The sequence below is a fragment of the Xiphophorus maculatus genome, chromosome 15 (assembly GCF_002775205.1).
Source record: "Xiphophorus maculatus strain JP 163 A chromosome 15, X_maculatus-5.0-male, whole genome shotgun sequence".
NCBI lineage: Eukaryota > Metazoa > Chordata > Actinopteri > Cyprinodontiformes > Poeciliidae > Xiphophorus > Xiphophorus maculatus.
Genome location: NC_036457.1, coordinates 21,846,130 through 21,863,410, shown reverse-complemented (window position 1 = coordinate 21,863,410; position 17,281 = coordinate 21,846,130). Strand labels below are relative to the sequence as shown.

The 17,281-nt window shown below is 39.7% G+C and overlaps 1 protein-coding gene across 7 annotated transcripts in view; it reads right to left on the bottom strand.

Annotated features, from left to right (window-relative positions):
• enah (ENAH, actin regulator) overlaps positions 1-17,281 on the bottom strand; it is a 123,904-nt gene that overhangs the window by 56,102 nt on the left and 50,521 nt on the right. For all 7 annotated transcript variants that reach the window (XM_023347694.1, XM_023347693.1, XM_023347690.1 and 4 more), the window contains exons 2-3: positions 6,425-6,590; positions 2,476-2,653 (exon numbers count right to left, since the gene is read on the bottom strand). In XM_023347694.1, coding sequence (XP_023203462.1) covers positions 2,476-2,653; positions 6,425-6,590 — 344 coding nt within the window. The remainder of the gene's footprint in view (positions 1-2,475; positions 2,654-6,424; positions 6,591-17,281) is intronic.

The following is a 17,281-nucleotide window of genomic DNA, read 5'->3' as shown; positions in this document are numbered from 1 at the left end:
GTCAAAACATCAGTACGATTGACGAGTACAGCAGGAAAGATTACAAGCTGTTTGAAATGAACGATTGGAACCTGGAAGCGTTTCAGAAATGATAGATGGAGGGTGAACCGGAGGGGAACTGTCAAGTCCAATGACGAGTGCGACAGGCGCCACAGAGAGCAGCTGTCAGGACAGAAATACAGAAGCAAAACAGCGGGGTGAAAGGGGAGACCCTGACACTCTCCGCTGGCCTCCATATGCAGATTGCTGCCCTGCTGAGAGAGCAAACAGGCAAGATGAAGGAGGAAGAATTACAAAATGACTGAAAATGTGACGGAGAAGGCAAACAGGGCAGAAAATGGAAATCCTGCAGAACCAGAAAGGAGAGGAGAATCAAGTAGGAAGAAAATTAAGAGAAAATAAGAGAAGTGTGATGAAGAGTCTGAGGCTGAAGTCTTCAGCTGTGCTGTTCGTTTGGCAGAATCAGTTTTCAAACAGAGAAGAGGAAGTCTGAAAGATGTGGAATGGTAAAAAAAAATTAAACTAACGTCTGATTTAGTGTGTGGGTACGGGGGAAAAAAAGGCAACAAATAATTCAATATGTTGCTGATTGGCTGAAGTCTGACCAAACTAGAGCTTTGGGATTCTTAAAAAAAACAGACATGTTTGATAGATTTTCTCATTTTCATTTAGACTCCGTTAATCTGCCCTGGTTACTGTGTCTTGCATTAATTTAATCCCAAGTCGCTGTGTTTCTGATTATGTAACGTGTTTGACCACACAAACAGCAGGAAAATGTGTCTGCATCATTTACTATACTTTCTGTCATGCTAGATTTTGTCACGGCTCACAAACAAACCTCTACGCCATTAGAATAACGAGGCGCATCACTATCAGGTTAATTAGTGGATGGGATTAAATGTGATGAGAGGCATGGTTTAGGGGGAGAGGAGGGAACGGTACGGTGGAGGGTGAGTGGGGTAAAGGTGGAGGGCCTAAAGCAGAGCCTGCAGAGCTGCATCTGGATGCTGGGAGAACACTAAAGAAAACCTCTGCTCCCTTGATGACCAGCAGGAAAGGAGGAGAAAATCATGAGTTATGTAACTAAAGCTTAAAAGGTGGTGGATAAAGATTAATTCTCACTGTGTAAATAATCTGTGAGCAGTTAAATAAAGAGCAGGAATCTCAACACATTTGTATTTTGAATATTTTTTAGTTTTATTGTCAGGAGAAATCGCCAACTGATCAGAGTTAGACGATTATGGGCTTCAAAAGTCCTGACTCAGGACCAGTGGGGCAGAAACCAAAAGGTTCCATCTTTTTTTGAGCAGTGAATGCGTCATTCAGAAGCACTACCAGCTTGCTCTGACGGCATTGTGCTGTGTTTACATTGTAACCGAGAAAAGACTCAAAGTTAGTTGTTCTCAGCATCAGTAGGGTGTTTAAAATGTAGTCAGAGGAAGAAGAGATTTCAGAAGCTACATAAAGCAGTATTATGCCATTCTTACAAAGAATATGTTTTGATAGGTATTTGTTAAAACTGTCACTATATTGTAACTGTATGTTATGAGTCGGATCTGTGAAAAAGAAAAAAAATCGATCTCCTCCACCTCCTCCCTGAGCTGCTGCGGAGTCAGAATTCTTTTGATTTGTCAGTGGCCCAAATCCTCTTCCGTAGTTTCAAGTTCATTTGCAAGACATGTCTTAAAAAGAGGAAGGGATAAATGTTACCGGCCTTAAGGGGACATCTTAGGTATAGCACACAGCTGCACAAATGTGCATAAATGAAAACTACACAAACACAACTCTGACTGCACCAACTACACACCACAATATACACAAATCACATCAGACCATCTGCCTTCATCAAACTCGTCTCACATCATTCCAGTTCTCCACATCCTTTTAAGCCATTTCCATGGCTGTTCTCTTTACCCTTCAACATCATCTGCCAGAGACATCCACTGTCCTTCCCATCCATCCTAACCAAATGACGACAACAACTACGACCTGAATATGTTTCAGCAAACCTCACTGCAAAAAAAAATAAATCTTAGAAAGTATTTTTTGTCTTGTTTATAGAGTAAATATCTTAGTACACTTGAAACAAGACAAAATGAACATAAAGGTAACTTTTCAGCAAGATATAGGAGCTTGTTTTAAGTAAATTATTCATTTAAACCACTAAGTACCACTAAGGCTTCCACTGGCAGATTATTTCACTTATAAGTATTGGTATTAAGGAATTAACTTAAAACAAGCTCCTATATTTTGCTGAAAAGTTACTTGTAAGTTTCTGTTGTCTTATTTCAAGTATGCCAAGATATTTGCACTAGAAAGTAAACCCTAAATACTTTTAAGATTTTGTGACTTTGCAGTGCTGCCGAACAACAACTACATTATGCCATCAGTAAGATTGAAGAAAAGTTCGCCGAGAGACAGGCCAACACTGACTGCATAGATACGTGTCCACTAGAAGAAAGCTCTGAGGCTCACCTGTGTCCTGGGAGTTGAGCACCTCCAGTGCGTGCATCATGGCACTGGCAAACACATTGGCGTCTTCCTTACTACCGAAGTTGAGGCCGTAGACCTGTCGAGCGTCCCGCCACTGGTGGAAGGTCTGCGTGGCCTGGTTGTATTTCAGCCCCTTGGGAATGGCACAGTTTATCACCACCTTTAGATAGGGAGAGAGGAGGCAACATTCAGATTATCAGAAATAATTGACAGAAGAAGTTGCCAAAGCAGGTTTTGTATGTAGTGGAGTGAGAAGTTTCAAACTGGAGCAGACGATATGACAATATGACAAACTGAGGCAAGTCCAAAGAGAAGAAATGTGAAATTCTGTTTGACACCTTAATGAGAAAATCAGAAATCAGCTGTAATTGATGATCAGTCAGTGATGGTAAACTGTGCTTAACTTAGAAATTCTGGCAGAGTTCTGGACATCTAAAATGATAAGGATCTATATTCTGTATATTATGGAATCCACACACACAGATTGCCATTTTAATAACCCCAGCTGCAACAGCAGAACTATAAACAGATTATATAGCATTTGATTTATCATCATAAGTTCCTTAGTTTACGGTGTCATTGCTCTCTGACCCACAAACACACGCACACACATATGTCCTGTGATATTACCTCTGCTCTCATTACAAATAAGTGGATTACTGCTTTTAATTAGTTAATGTTAGAAAAAAAATATCAAAGGCTGTTCTTATATTGTCTTAAATTATTGCAATTAACTTAAAATCAGAAAAAACACAGAATCAGCAGCAGGTTGAATGTTTACACATCATATTCATATAAAGTCCTATAATGACATCTCTTGAACCCATTCAGCATGCAGGACGGCTGCACCACTGACTTGTTACTCTCTGGCCTCCAGTTGAGTGCCGTTATGCACTTTGATTACAAATGATGATTGTGTAATACTCCAATAGCAGCAGAGTGAAGGAATGTACGTGCCTCCAGTTGAATGCAATCACTTACTACACTGAGCAGTGAAAGTGATCACCTGCCCACATATGTGGTTCTTCCCAGGAGCTTAGGCCTGTCTGTGTTTACTGCTAAGGTTTTTATCACCACACTGATGAATGAAGTCACTCCGTAAAACTGGAGGAAATGAATAGCAATGGGCCAGGCTGGCTGAAATGATAGCTTAATCAAAGATTTTAAGAGGTGGAGTATTGCAAACAATACAGCATATGAAAATATCGGTATGGTAAGTTATTTATCAAAGTAATGAAATCAGCCTGCATGCTGCATGATGGTGCAGTTGGTAGTCTGGTAGCAGGAAGGTTCTTTTTTTAAAGAATTGTGATTTCAATGCTGACCCAAGTAACAATGATCAGTAAACTCAATACAGCCAAACTTCACAAATTGCATCCTAAATTTAGTTTAGCAAAAAAGACAAAAAAAAACTTAGCAACCTAGATGTGATTTAAAAGCTGTGTAAAGGAAAGGGAGTGTTTGTGAAGAGATAGAATAATTCTGAAAAGTAATCCAAGAAGTATACTTTCACAGAAAATCCATGAAAAATAGCAAAAGCATAACCTGATCAGCCCTGTGGTGGGGAAGCATCTTTACACCGTGTTCCAAATTATTATGCAAATTGGATTTAAGTGTCATAAAAATAAAATTTTTTGTTGTGCTATTAAATTTATAGATGGTGTTGTGTGTCAGGGTTCTTTGAATCACTATAATTAATTTCAGAAAGCTGGTTGATTAGTTTGTCTGATGAGCTCAATCAAAGGAAATCTACTTAAGAAGGATGTTCCATATTATTAAGCAGGCCACAGGTTTCAAGCAATATGGAAAAGAGAAAGGATCTCTGCTGACGAAAATCATCAGATAGTGTAGTGCCGTATGACAAGATATGAAAACATAAGATATTTAAACAAAACTGAAGTGTTATTGTACTGTGAAGAGATTTGTGGTTGATTCAGAACAAAGATGGGTTTGCACAGATAAAGGAATAATGAGGAAGGTTTCTGTTAGACAAATTCACAGGATTAAGAGAGCAGCTGTTAAAATGCCCTTACAAAGCAGCAAACAGTTATTTGAAGCTGCTGGAGCCTCTGGAACCTCAAGGTGGAGGATCCTCCAGAGGCTTGTGGTGCATGAAGCTACTATTGGGCCCCTAACCAGAGCTCACAAGCAGAAACGGTGGCAGTGGGCCCAGCCGTACATGAAGATTAATTTTCAAACAGACTTGTTCACTGATGACCACTGTGCAACCATGGATGGTCCAGATGGACGCAGTAGTGGATTGGTGGTGGATGGTGGATGGCCACCACATCCCAACACGGCTGTGACGTCAGCAAGGAGGTGGTGAAGTCATGCTTTGGGCCGAAATCGTGGGGAGAGAATCATTGGTCGGCCCCTTCAGAGTCCATGAAGGTGTGAAAATGACCTCAGCAAAGTATATGGACTTTCTGACTGATCACTTTCTTTCATGGTTCAAAAAGAAGAGCCATAACTTCAGTAGCAAAATCATCTTCATGCATCACAATGCACCATCTCATGCTACAAGGAATACCACTGTGTCATTGGCTGCTATGAGAAACTCATGGTGTGGTCACCATCCTCCTCTGACCTCTGACCTCAACCCTATTGAGAACCTTTGGAGTTTCCCCAAGCAGAAGATCTGAGGATGGAATGCAGTTCATATCAAACCAGCAGCTCTGGGAAGGTTTTCTGACATCCTGCAAAGAAATTCAAGCAGAAACTTTCCACAAACTCACAAGTTCAATGGATCAAGAATTGTGCTGTGATATCAAAGAAGGTCCAATGTTAACATGTAACTCAGTCTGTTAAGATGCTTTTGATTGAAATAGCTTTTGATTTTAGTACATGTGACCATTTAATGCTGCACATTCAAAGACTGACCGTTTGCAGTTCTTTATAATCCATAAAATGTTTAGAAAATCTACTGTGCATAATAATTTGGAACAGTGAATTTTGAGTTTTTTATTTTTGAAAGAAAATACTGTTCTCACCTTCAGTAAAATTTGATTTATACTGTAATAGTTCATGACTTGAAAATTATACTGACCATCATTTGCATTGACCATGTCAGAAAATCTGAGAAAATATCACTTGAATAATAATTTGGAACACCGTGTATACTGTGCATAATCAACACAATAATATTTTTGTTGTAATGTAACTTTTTCCTCAGCAGTGCAGTATTTTCTGATTTGAGATTATACATGATATAAATCTGATAATATGTCATAGAACTAGATGTGTTTCCATCCAATTGTCAGAAATTTTAAGCAAACTTTTTAAGTACTGTAAAATAAAAGAAAAAAAAAAGAAGGGAGTTAGGTGTGTTTCCATCTACTGGTTTGGAGTGAATCCACAAGGCTAGTGGGAGCACATAGATATTGAATAAGAGGTTTCTCAGGATTGAGCCTTGGGGAACCCCACGTGTCAGTTTCCATTAGTTTCAGAATTTTGCAGCATTCGAGTCAGACACCATACATCCTGGAGATCCTGGGAATTTGCAGTATGAGCAGACTGTAGCGCATTCTCACTGTCCTTGTAAAGGATTCAGGGTGAGAGTTCAAAAACAGCCTCGTTAAAGTCTGCATCTTTAGAAAAACCTGGGTTTGCTTTGGGAACTATCCCAGCTGCTCTCATGTCTCACTTCATTGTCAGCTTCCCTCCAGAAACTCTTTGTTTCCACTCTATGCAGTGTGAAGAGTGTGAGGAAACACTGTGTACTGCTGCAAGCAGATGGCAACAAAAGGCTGACTGTAAACACACAAAGACTCGTTGAGAGTTTTGCAGAAGCACTTGTCCTTAAACACTTTAGTTAACTCCTCAGATCCCACATGGAGCCGCCTCAAATAAAACATACATGGTCTTTTTATAAAAGAAAATAAATAAATAAATAAATAAAAAGACATGTTTAGGTCACATGACCCCACTCTACCTGATGATCCTGGATCTTACGTCCCACCACGCGGAAGGCATTGTTGCCCGTGTGGTGATAGATGTGGACTCTGCTGAAGCCTGTGGAGCCTCCAGCAGGGACCCACTTCTTGTTGGCATCGTCGTACACCATGACAGCAGCCCGTGCCTGGCAGATGCTCTGTTCACTGCATCAACACACACACAGAAAGTAGACATCAAGATAAGTAATGGCTTTTTGACTATAGATACGTTGCAGGGTGATGTCACAAGCGCAAGATCTCACCCTCCATCTTGCTGCAGGGTGACGATGAAAAACATTAGTTTTAGCTGTCAAGTTGTCAATGTAACGTTTTAAATGTTAAATGTTTGTTAAATGCGTGATATATAAAAGAATAAGGGGCACAGTGCTTTGCTACTAATTGTCAAAACTCCAACAACTTCAAACCAAGGTCAGGAGAAAGTTTTAAGTAAAAAAATAAATAAAAAATAGTGACGGAGAGGGAAATAGGTTAGTTACGCTAGCTTGACTTTCACTACCTTAACAAGTAGATGTGCTGTGGAATTTGGTGTTTTTCAGTTCTGTTAAAAAAAAAAGGTGACCTATACACCAACTGACAGATCATCAGAAGAGCAGGTATTTAAATTAGCTAATCCACCACCGCTGTGTTCATAGGATCACTTACTAATAACCACTAAACAAAACAACAAGCCTGAAAATCACAATACTGTAGACTGAATCCTTTATTCTTTGTGTGACAAACGTTTGCATGTTTTTTGATGTTTAATATTGATATATCAGTGGAGCTGTTGTCAGTTGGTATGGTAACGGATCTGTGTGTAGCATAGCTGACACAGAGAGCAAGAAATATGGAGAATATGAATGGTTTTGAGTTATTCTTCCACAATTTTTCTCCATTATTTTTTGCATTGCTGTAATGCAGCAAAGGGAAAAATAATACCTACATATTAGCTATTATTATCATGAGCAGGTTTTTACCCTCCAGTAAGGAGCTGGAGGACATGATTTTGCCCGTATGATGTCACGTTGCAAAGTGGCTATAGGCTAATCAAACAAGGACAGTTCAAAAAAAAGAGTGATTAGCAGAGTAGATTTTTTTCCTCATTTTAAGACAAATATTTGCTATAGTTAAATACATCCTGATACATGTCTACCTATGATTGAAATAATCTTAAGTTTCAGTCATGTTTCACTTAACAGAAAACTGAAGTAAGTGACTGGATATGATGCTAATCTTTCTGAGCGACTGTGTTTTTTGCAATTCACTAGATGCATCAAAACTAAAAACATCTACCAGTCCCAGGCTATAAATGCTTAAAGCAACAGCATGTACATGATGCACATTTGTTACGTTTAATAAAAATGAAATAAAAAAGGAAGGTGACACACTTTGATCTATAAACAACATCTGCAATCAAGACCCTGCTGCAGCCTGATAGCAATAAAATAGAAGTTGGCAGGTCAGACCACACAGGTATCTGTAAAGCACACAGGAAGCGCCTGACTGGTGCATCTAAATAAGTGGAATGCCTTGGTGATGCAAGTTACAGACAGAATGTAAATCCCAGCAGTGAAGCAGGAAGTGACAGCAAAATGCTCAGAACAAAAGCTACAAAATATATAAGTGAATTTAAAAAAAAAAAAAAAAGGCGTGATAAGAAGTGAAAAGCACTGGAAAGGAAGGATGACACTTAACACACAAATTGTCTGTTAACTAGTACTCTCAAAAAACAACAACAACATCTGAGGCATTCATAGAAGCTAGCTATGTGCTAATTGAAATGCACCCAGGTGGAGGGTTATGAATACCTCTGATTAGCACTTCAGAGCTTCCATCTCACTCGTGGTAAAAAAAAATTAAACAAATAAACGAAGAAAAGGCAGCCAATCCTAAAAGTTTGCAAATCTCACATTTCTTTCATCACAAAACCTGAACACCTCGGCAAATGTTCCTTCCTGAACAGCAGCAACACGATGTAAAAGCTCATGAAGGTATTTTAAATCTCAAACATCTAAAAGACGCATAAAGAGTCAAGATCTCATCTGTCTTTGTCTTTCTATCCAATTACATTAATGTGAAGAATCTAAAGGAGCAGCTGATGGAGGGCAGTTATTTATTGGTTTTTGTCCGGGACGGGAGGAGAAAATTCTGTAAAATTACTATATTTAACTTTGTATTAAAATATGAATGTGTGCGTTATACTGAATGTTGTAAATTATTGTAAACAAAATTAAGCAAGGAGACATGCATGATAATTCAGCTCAGTCAAAGGCCTGTACAGATTCGTGGGAAGACTGACTGCTACTGAGATCCTTCCTGTCCTTCATTATCTTTAAGGATACTTGGATGATATGACTTCCCTCAATATTGAATAAAGTCTTTTTGATTTGAAATTGAAAACTTCATTCAAAGATGTTTGTCCTCAAGCATCTTTGATGAAAACGAGGGAAAACTCAGGAACCCAACTCTTTCACATCCAATAAAACTACAATCAGTATCAGAAGTGATCAGATTCTGATTACATGGAGTCACTAACAGAGGGTACTCTGATTATAAAAACATATTTACAGATTGCACCTTGGTTTATGGCGCTAGTTTAGAGAGTAAACGGAACAATATTGGACTTTAATTCACTTGACTGGTGCATAATACTAATGTTGACTCTCCTTATGTTATTGTTCCCACATTTACAGTCATTCAGCAGGTAGAATGTATTCTAGCCTCTCTTCTCTCCTCCATTTAGTAGCCTGACTAAAATTCTCGAGCATAAAAAAAGTCAGGATGATGACCAGTTTCACTGATTAATTTCATTATTCCATAAATAGGTTCTGTCTGCTACAGAGCAAAGTGACAAAGACAAAAAAAAAAGTGGGGATTGTACAAATTTAGGAGCAGAGAATGAGATTTGAGATGAGAATATTTTTATCTCCTTCATTAATGTTAATGAAGCAGGAGAGTTGGAGGAGAGCTTCTGACTTCAAAGAGGAACTGAGCAGCTCCGGGGGCCAACATGATGTCACTTCCTGCTGGTATGGGAGGGTGGAGAGGCGCTGCTGGGATGCAGCGGATGAGGCAGAGATGAGTGAAGCAGCAGGAAATGGGCTGAGGGCTGAATGATCACAACCCCGCCTGATCCAACCGCCCAGTGAGAACGAAAGGTCTCACCACTCAGCTAGAAAACCAACCCAGGAAAAGGAAGAGAAATGCAGAACTGGACGCTGTGACACATCCTCTGTTTATACTGATTCGCCCCGTCACTCCCGCTGCTGGAAATTGTGACTAATTTCGCTGCTGGTAGGCCAAAGTTATGCAACCAAAAGACTGTGTTGTCTAAAAATAGGAACAAACCAAAACGGGGCAGCTGAATCCCCCTACTCAGTGGGTCTGCCAAGCACAATGCGGGGAATGAATGATGACTCGGGGTTTTGTTCCGTCAGCTATGTGACTCTGCTAAGTCTTAGGGGAGCACATGTGGAGGATCACAGCGCTGTCAGTTAGCAGTGGCATCAATCTCCACTCTGCAGGCCAGATGAGATGGGTCCTACTCCACGTGACGAGACACAGATGTTTATTAATGACGGAAGTACATTCTCAATCTGAATGCATCATCTTAATTGAGAATCTTTTCTAACAATCTTTACACACATAAGAAAAAAAAGGTTGAGGTTACATTAACAAAAAGCCTGAACAAAAATTAGCTCCACAGGAAATTTCAGTCATTGTCAGCTAAAATCTACGTGTGACAAACACAAGGATGAAAAAAACCCATGACTTCCACGCAAGGCAAATTTTATTATACTTCTAATGCCCACAACAATCCTGTTCAGAAATTATCTTAACCCACACAGACTATTATCCCACTAATCAGGGGTCAGTTTAATGCAATAAAAGCTTTGTATAAGATCTTAACATGACTGCTTGGGCATGTAGCTATTCCAAGAATATGATGGAGTAGGGACAGAGTCACTTGGGAAATGTTTAAAAAAAAAAACCTTCAAAGGCTTTTATGCAAAATCAACTTTTTTGAGTTTTACGTCATATTATAATGTTATTCCCTCATCAATAACATACCCAGAGTGTTGCTTTGTTTCTTTTAATGTATATTTGAGAAATCCTTCAATCTCCCATAGCAACCATTAAGGAGTAACTTGAAGCTGCAGGAGGTGACCGTTATAAATTTATTTATTTATTTTACATATTTGCTAAAAATTCACCATGTAGTGACTGTAAAAACAGATAAAAGGCAGGTAATCAAAAAAATATATATACTTAAAAAAATCGACCTACTTCGATCTGCAGAAATACACCACTCTGTCCACCAACCAATCAGAGGCAGGAGGAGGGTATTAGCACTGTCAATCACCCTGAGGTACACAGTTGTTTCTGACCAAGCAACAACTGTGCTTGGTCAGTTGTTTCAGTTAGTGGTCCGTGAGGTACTGCATGTAAATGACAGTTTATTCGCCGTGACGTGAGCTCAAAGTGCGACGCCACAGCTAGCTTACCAAAGGGTTGTGTTTTCATTTCAGGTTGCATCATATATTAAGATGTGTTATCACGGGGACAATTTCAAGTTAGGTGGTCCGTGACTGTTTGTTAAATGGGTTGAGTGGTCCTCAGCCTGAAAAATTTTGAGAAACACTGCTCTAAAAGATTCTTTATGGCCTAAACACAACCACAGCCAGTACAATCTGCTGATTCCATTCTTAATCATCCCTCAGAGCACACAAACCGCTGAAAAAATAATTATAGCGATCCCCATTACAAACAGCTCTTTCAATAGATTGAAAGTGACTCTGCAGCACATGCTTTTTGTCCTGCTCCCCTCTGAAAGACCAGCTTCAGCTACTCCCATTAGAAACCTTCCTAACCTGAGTCATGCGGTGCAAGATGGAACATGGGAATCTTCTCCAAGCTGGGAAAAGGAAATCCACAGAGACTCCCACGCATAAACGTGAAGAAAAGAAAGGCAGATTGGTGGCTAGCTATGGGTTTGATTAACAGGGAGTGCAGCTGGCTTTACAGAGAAACAAGTTCTCTGTAAAGCCAGCTGTAGGAGATGTCTACAGAGACATCTGCATCCTTCCTTTCTATTTGCTCTCCACATGTGTTTGTAGTTTTCAGCTTGTGTTTTTTTGTTTTTCCTCTGGAAAGATTTCTGTACCACTAACTGACCTTCCTCAGCCATCCCCCCCCTCTAACATCCTTCTGATTCTCTTTTTTCTTCCCTTCATGAATCAGTCATTATTTGTTTGGTGGAGCAGAGTGTTTCCAGTCCATATGAAAGTGATCAGGATCAGACCAGGAGGCTGAAAACGTCCCTGTTCAGTCATAGCCTACAGCTGCTGGACCAATGTCTGCTATGGCTCTAATGAAGACTTCCCAAAGTGGGCCCAGGAGGGTCCACATGAATTCAGCGCAACAATTTCAGAAGCTCATCAACGTGTAATAGGAAACATGGACTAGATCACAGTTTCTCCTACAGTCATCTACTTCTGTGTAGATGAAGCCTCAACTGCTTCATCTTTATGGCTTCTGTTAAAATTAACATCTTTCTGCTTTAGCATGCAAGATGGATTTCTAGTGTCTCCAAAAAAGGGCTGCAGGAGTGATAATAAAAGTCAGATGCTGTTAATTTCACATTTCATCAGGCAGAATGACAGTTAGCTTTATAAAAGAACATAAAGCTTGCATCGGGTTGTACTCAAGATCAACAAACTCCTTTAATCAGCAAACATACACCTGGGTCTTTGTCCAAACTAGTCAGACTTTACTGGGGTTGGAAAGTTAACCGTGCACCAAGAACTACTGAAGGCAAGGACACAGAAACCTCTGAAGACAACATAAGCACAACCTTCTTCTTCACAGAATGTAAGCAAAATGGAGAGGCAACTGATTTTAACAGTTGTCCATGGGACATTTCTCATTCCCAGAATGCCCTGCGCTTTGGTCTACTTCCTGCTTTTGGAGCAGTCCACATATACATCCAAACCACACCAGAGTTCACTTCAACCAAACAAAGACTTGGGTTTGTAGGCAAACTGGAGATTGCTTTTTGATCCAGATCAGAGTTTAATTGCGAATACACACCTCCCCAAATGAACCGGACTTTCAGAGTTTGATTAAAGTGGACTAAACAGGGCTGATGTGAATGCACCTTTAATTAGACCAATGTACCAGGATATCTCTGGTAGTTGTATAGAACATGATCAAAATGGTTAAACCAGGCTTCAAGTGATGAAGACTGCATATGTTAATAAAAAACCCAAATTAACAATTAGCCAAGTCCCTAAACTTTCAGGTTTGTTCTAAAGTCACCCTGAAACTCACCAGGAGAAGCAACTTTATTTTAGCCATTTCAGCGTGCTGTGTCCAGAAACTCTGGAGAGAGATGAGTGACAAACTTCTACTCTCTCCTCACAGGAACTAGAGAAGGAGGAAAATTCAAATCTGATTGTAGATTTTGTTTATGTGAAGCCTTGGAATCAATAGTATTGGCCAGCAGCACAAAAAAATTAAGTGCAACCAATCAATGTGGCCAGCAGATGAGAACAGATCATTACACGGCAACGTGGTTAACGTCAATATCAAACACCTACGCAGTCGGACCATGCTGCCTTTTCAGAGGGGATCCAGACTGATCTGTCACTCTGGCCAGATAGCGCCACAGGATTTTTGCAGTGTGTCTACATGCTTCAGCCCATCATTCATACTGCTATATGTGTGTTTGGAGAGTTCATACTGCTAAGCACACACACACACACAATATGCTGGAGACAGGAGAAAAGACCCTGGGCTTCCAGCAATGAGTCATCTACTCCAGAAGATGGTGGTGGGAAAAAAGACAGAGCAGGCAAAGCCCGATGTGTGGCACGATTGCAGCAAAAACACCTGAGGTGTGACAAAGAAGACATCACCACTAGCGGCTATATATAACCGAACAAAACCTACAGGTACACAATGGGGCGTGTGTGTGTGTGTGCTGCAAATAGACACACTATCTATTCACAGCCACCTAAATAGAGGCAGGAGTAGTTCGAAATGTTATTTTCAGAACAAACCAAAAATCTTTATCTGGATTCATGAGCGCCATTTGTTTTATTCATTTGATAAAGAGAGCTGTTGGTTAGGCTGATTTATAACCGGAATGTTGCAACAAAGAAAAATGGCTGTCACTTTTTCAATTACAAGGCAAAGGAGTACAATAGAAACTGCCACCTTTGTGTTTTAGACCACAACTAATCACCCAAGTTGGAGTCTTTTTCAATTAACAACCCAGGTGTTTTCATGTTATATTCTCTTTCTCTTTGTGAGCAAAGCCGTGATTTAAAAGGCATCATAAAAAGCACAGCAACATAAAATATCTTCTAGAAAGCAAAAAAAAAAGAAAAAAAAGGAGTATAAATGCCCCAAATCTGTTTGGAAAACAAGCAGATTCAATAAAAGACCCCCAACCATGTTATGTTTCAATTATCTGTTATAGGCCCACCTCCCAATCGCAGCTGTTACTGTGCCATCACCGCCAGTCAGCTTTACAATAACATTCACAGTGAAAGGAAGACTGCATCGGGCTGCTGCAGGAAGTGACCTACGCTGTGCTCCGAGATCCTCAGACAGCAGCCGATGTAGCAGCAGTCATTCAATCCAATTACATTCAAGCAAGGGAGGCTAGTTTCTGAAGAAGGACGACTGAGTTTCATAGACAAATGATTAATTCAAAAAGCACTGAAATATTCTATGAACACGATTATTAACCCATCAGGCTAAGCTAGCAACAGCCTAGCCTAGCACTTCAAACTGTTGGCATGAAGAAAAACTCCTCAGAAAGAGAAAGACATGGATTTATTGAAAAGTAGCAGTGTTGTATAGTAACGAAGTAAAAATACTTCACTACTTTACTTAAGTATATTTTGGAGTACTTCATACTTTCCTCGAGTATGAAAATTTTTGATGACTTTCACTTTTACTTCACTATATTTCCGAACTTAATTGCGTACTTTTACTCCGATACATTTTCAATGTGTGGTTTAGTTTCTCGTTACAAAAAAGCGAGAGAGAAACAAAGTGTTTTGACCCCACCTACTGATTAGCAAGTAGCAAGTAGGCTACCGAACAAACTCCGTAGCCTACTTGCCTGGTCTTGTTCATCACCTCCAATAGGATACACCTGTTTCGCTTCTCCCATTAAACACAAAGCAAGTCTCGCAATCAGCCGCAGCCACATGGAGGAGGAGACGGAGACCACAACGACTGCAACTACGTCGGACACGGCTCCAGGGGAACCACCAGCTGGTGATGAGAGCCCATGGCCTTATTTAAACACAATACACTCTTTCATGGGTGTTAAAGATTCGTCGTACCACATGCAGTTTATGTTATTCCTGCCCGAAGATGTGGAAATTCTATCTTACAAAAACTCCCCGTCCAACTTGAAGAAACACATCGAGGTAACGTCTTATGAAATGGTTATAATCCTCCTGTTTCAGTAACTATAGCTTGGTCACTAGGCACTATTGTGAAATCTTGACCATAACGTTACCTGTATAAATGAACTTTGTTTGGCATTGTTTCAGTTCCACAAGTGGTGTATTTAGCTTAGGCTTAATGTTGACTGTAGCAGGCTACCTAGACTCCTCTGTTCAAGGGGGGACCGAAGCCATAGCGATAGCAATTTAGACTAAATTTAACGAATATAGGAAAGGCATGCAAGTTCAAAACCAGGTTTACAGATGCCAATAAGCTGCATTTCCCTCCCAATTCTTTTTTTCTTTTGCATAATGACCAGTTGTGTGCACCACCTACTGACTGTAGCATTGACTGATTCACTGATTTGTGAAGTAGAGTAATCGTAACAGATCTTTTTCTTCATGTTGGCCACATTTTCTGTACTATTTATTTTTCTCATTTTCAGCACTGACCTTACTTGAAGGGAAAACTTAAGGCTTACAAAAACTTTGTATTTTCTGTCCTGGAGGGTATTCTAAGAAGCTGGTTCAGTTGTAAAGCAGGTTAAGTTAACCTTGTGCTATAGGTAAAGCACCTAATTTTCTTAACTAAATGATGCCTGCAGGTATATCTATTAGCAGGTTTAATTTTGCCTGCACTTGGTTGTGTACATTATTTTAAGTGTATTTGACAAGTTTACCAAAATATAAAAAATGTCATTCAAACTGCATTTGCTTTGTTTTACTTTTTACTTGTACTTTTCATTACATTACTTGAGTACATCCATTTTTACAGTAATTTCCATACTTAAGTACAAGAAGTTTCAGATACTTTAAGACTTTAACTCAAGTAACATTTCAGTCAGTGACTTCGACTTTTACCAAAGTCATATTTTGGAGAGGTACTTGTACTTTTACTTGACTCTGAGATTTCAGTACTTTATACAACACTGAAAAGTAGAGACAGTCCAGCACCCTGAACGTCCTTGGTGAGAGTTTATTCTCACCTGCTCTAACAAATAAATCCTGGTTTGGACAAACTGTCAGCATGTTTTATTTTTATTTAAACAGGAAATGATGCCGATAGCTGTGCTGATATCAGCACAATTGATGATCTCAATTATGCAAGTGTGTGTGAGCTCTGAAAAACAACCGAACTGTCAGCAATGTGGTGCTGAATTCCAAATCATTTGGTTGTTTAAAAAAAACAAGCAGATGAATTCAAAACAGACCTGGTAATGAAACCAAGAAGAGTTGGCAGACTTTAAGTGTATACCAACAGAATTAAAGAAAACTGTTCTTGATTATTTTATTTCTATTTACATTTCAAAACCAGGAGGTGCTAAGTATAATAAGATACTCTTCTGCTGTTGACCTTTACAAACCAGGTGTTTCTCACCTCTGCTACATTACAAAAGCTGTTCTGTTTGCCCTAAATTATTTCATCACTTCATGTAGCTTTAAAGCACCACTGCCCTCTAATTACCTGGCCCATTGACTGGACAGCTCTAGCACGGTCCTTGTTTACAGAGTAGTTTGGTCCGACATGCAGAACCCTCGTGGAATCAATTAGGCATTGAGCAAATTACTCACAGAATCCATTAGCTGACTGAAGAGGCAGCTCTCCAGAGGAGGGTTCCACAGGTGGCCCTGCTGCTGGCTAACTCATGACCTCAGATGTTATGTTGCCATTGCAACAAGCATGGGAAGAAAAAGATTAACATTTCCTGAATAAGACCAGGAAATGTTCCTTATCATGAATCAAACAGCACAACTGGGGTGACAGTTTAGCTTTAATATGAGGAGGAACTGGCTGTACTCATTGGGAGGAGTGTGACAGCAAAAGTTTTCATATTTAGAGACAAAGTTACGAATAGAAGTAAAAAAAAAAAATCCTGTCATCTTTCTAGCTTAAAAGGAGATGGTTAGATTTTATGCTATTCTGATTTAGTAATTTAATTATATTAGTTGTGTTACCACCCCCACACCACTAGAGACAGTAGCAGGCCCAATAAGATTCGACTAAGAAGCAGATTTAGAAGTACACAGAAAGCTACAGAATTTGTTAAAAACTGTGAGCTGTGCTGAAGTAAATAAAAGAGAGAAGTTCAAATACATGCAGAGAGTGAAACTCCTCCCTAAAGGTGAAGATACAGTATATCACAGATATCAAAAGAAAATAAAAATGGGAGACCCCGGATAATATAGGAAATAGCGCCCCCTTCACTTCCGGAGTGCAATGGTCCCATTTCCAAATAAGGTACGAGACTGACAGTGGTCCGTCCCCGTCCCTTTCTGTTTGCTGCAGCGAGGTCCTTCTCGCAGTTCTCAAGCTTCCTCCTTACAGAGCAGCTTTCCCCCATGACTCTCTTACCCAGCTCCTTCTGACTAATCAGCAGCAATTAAACACCT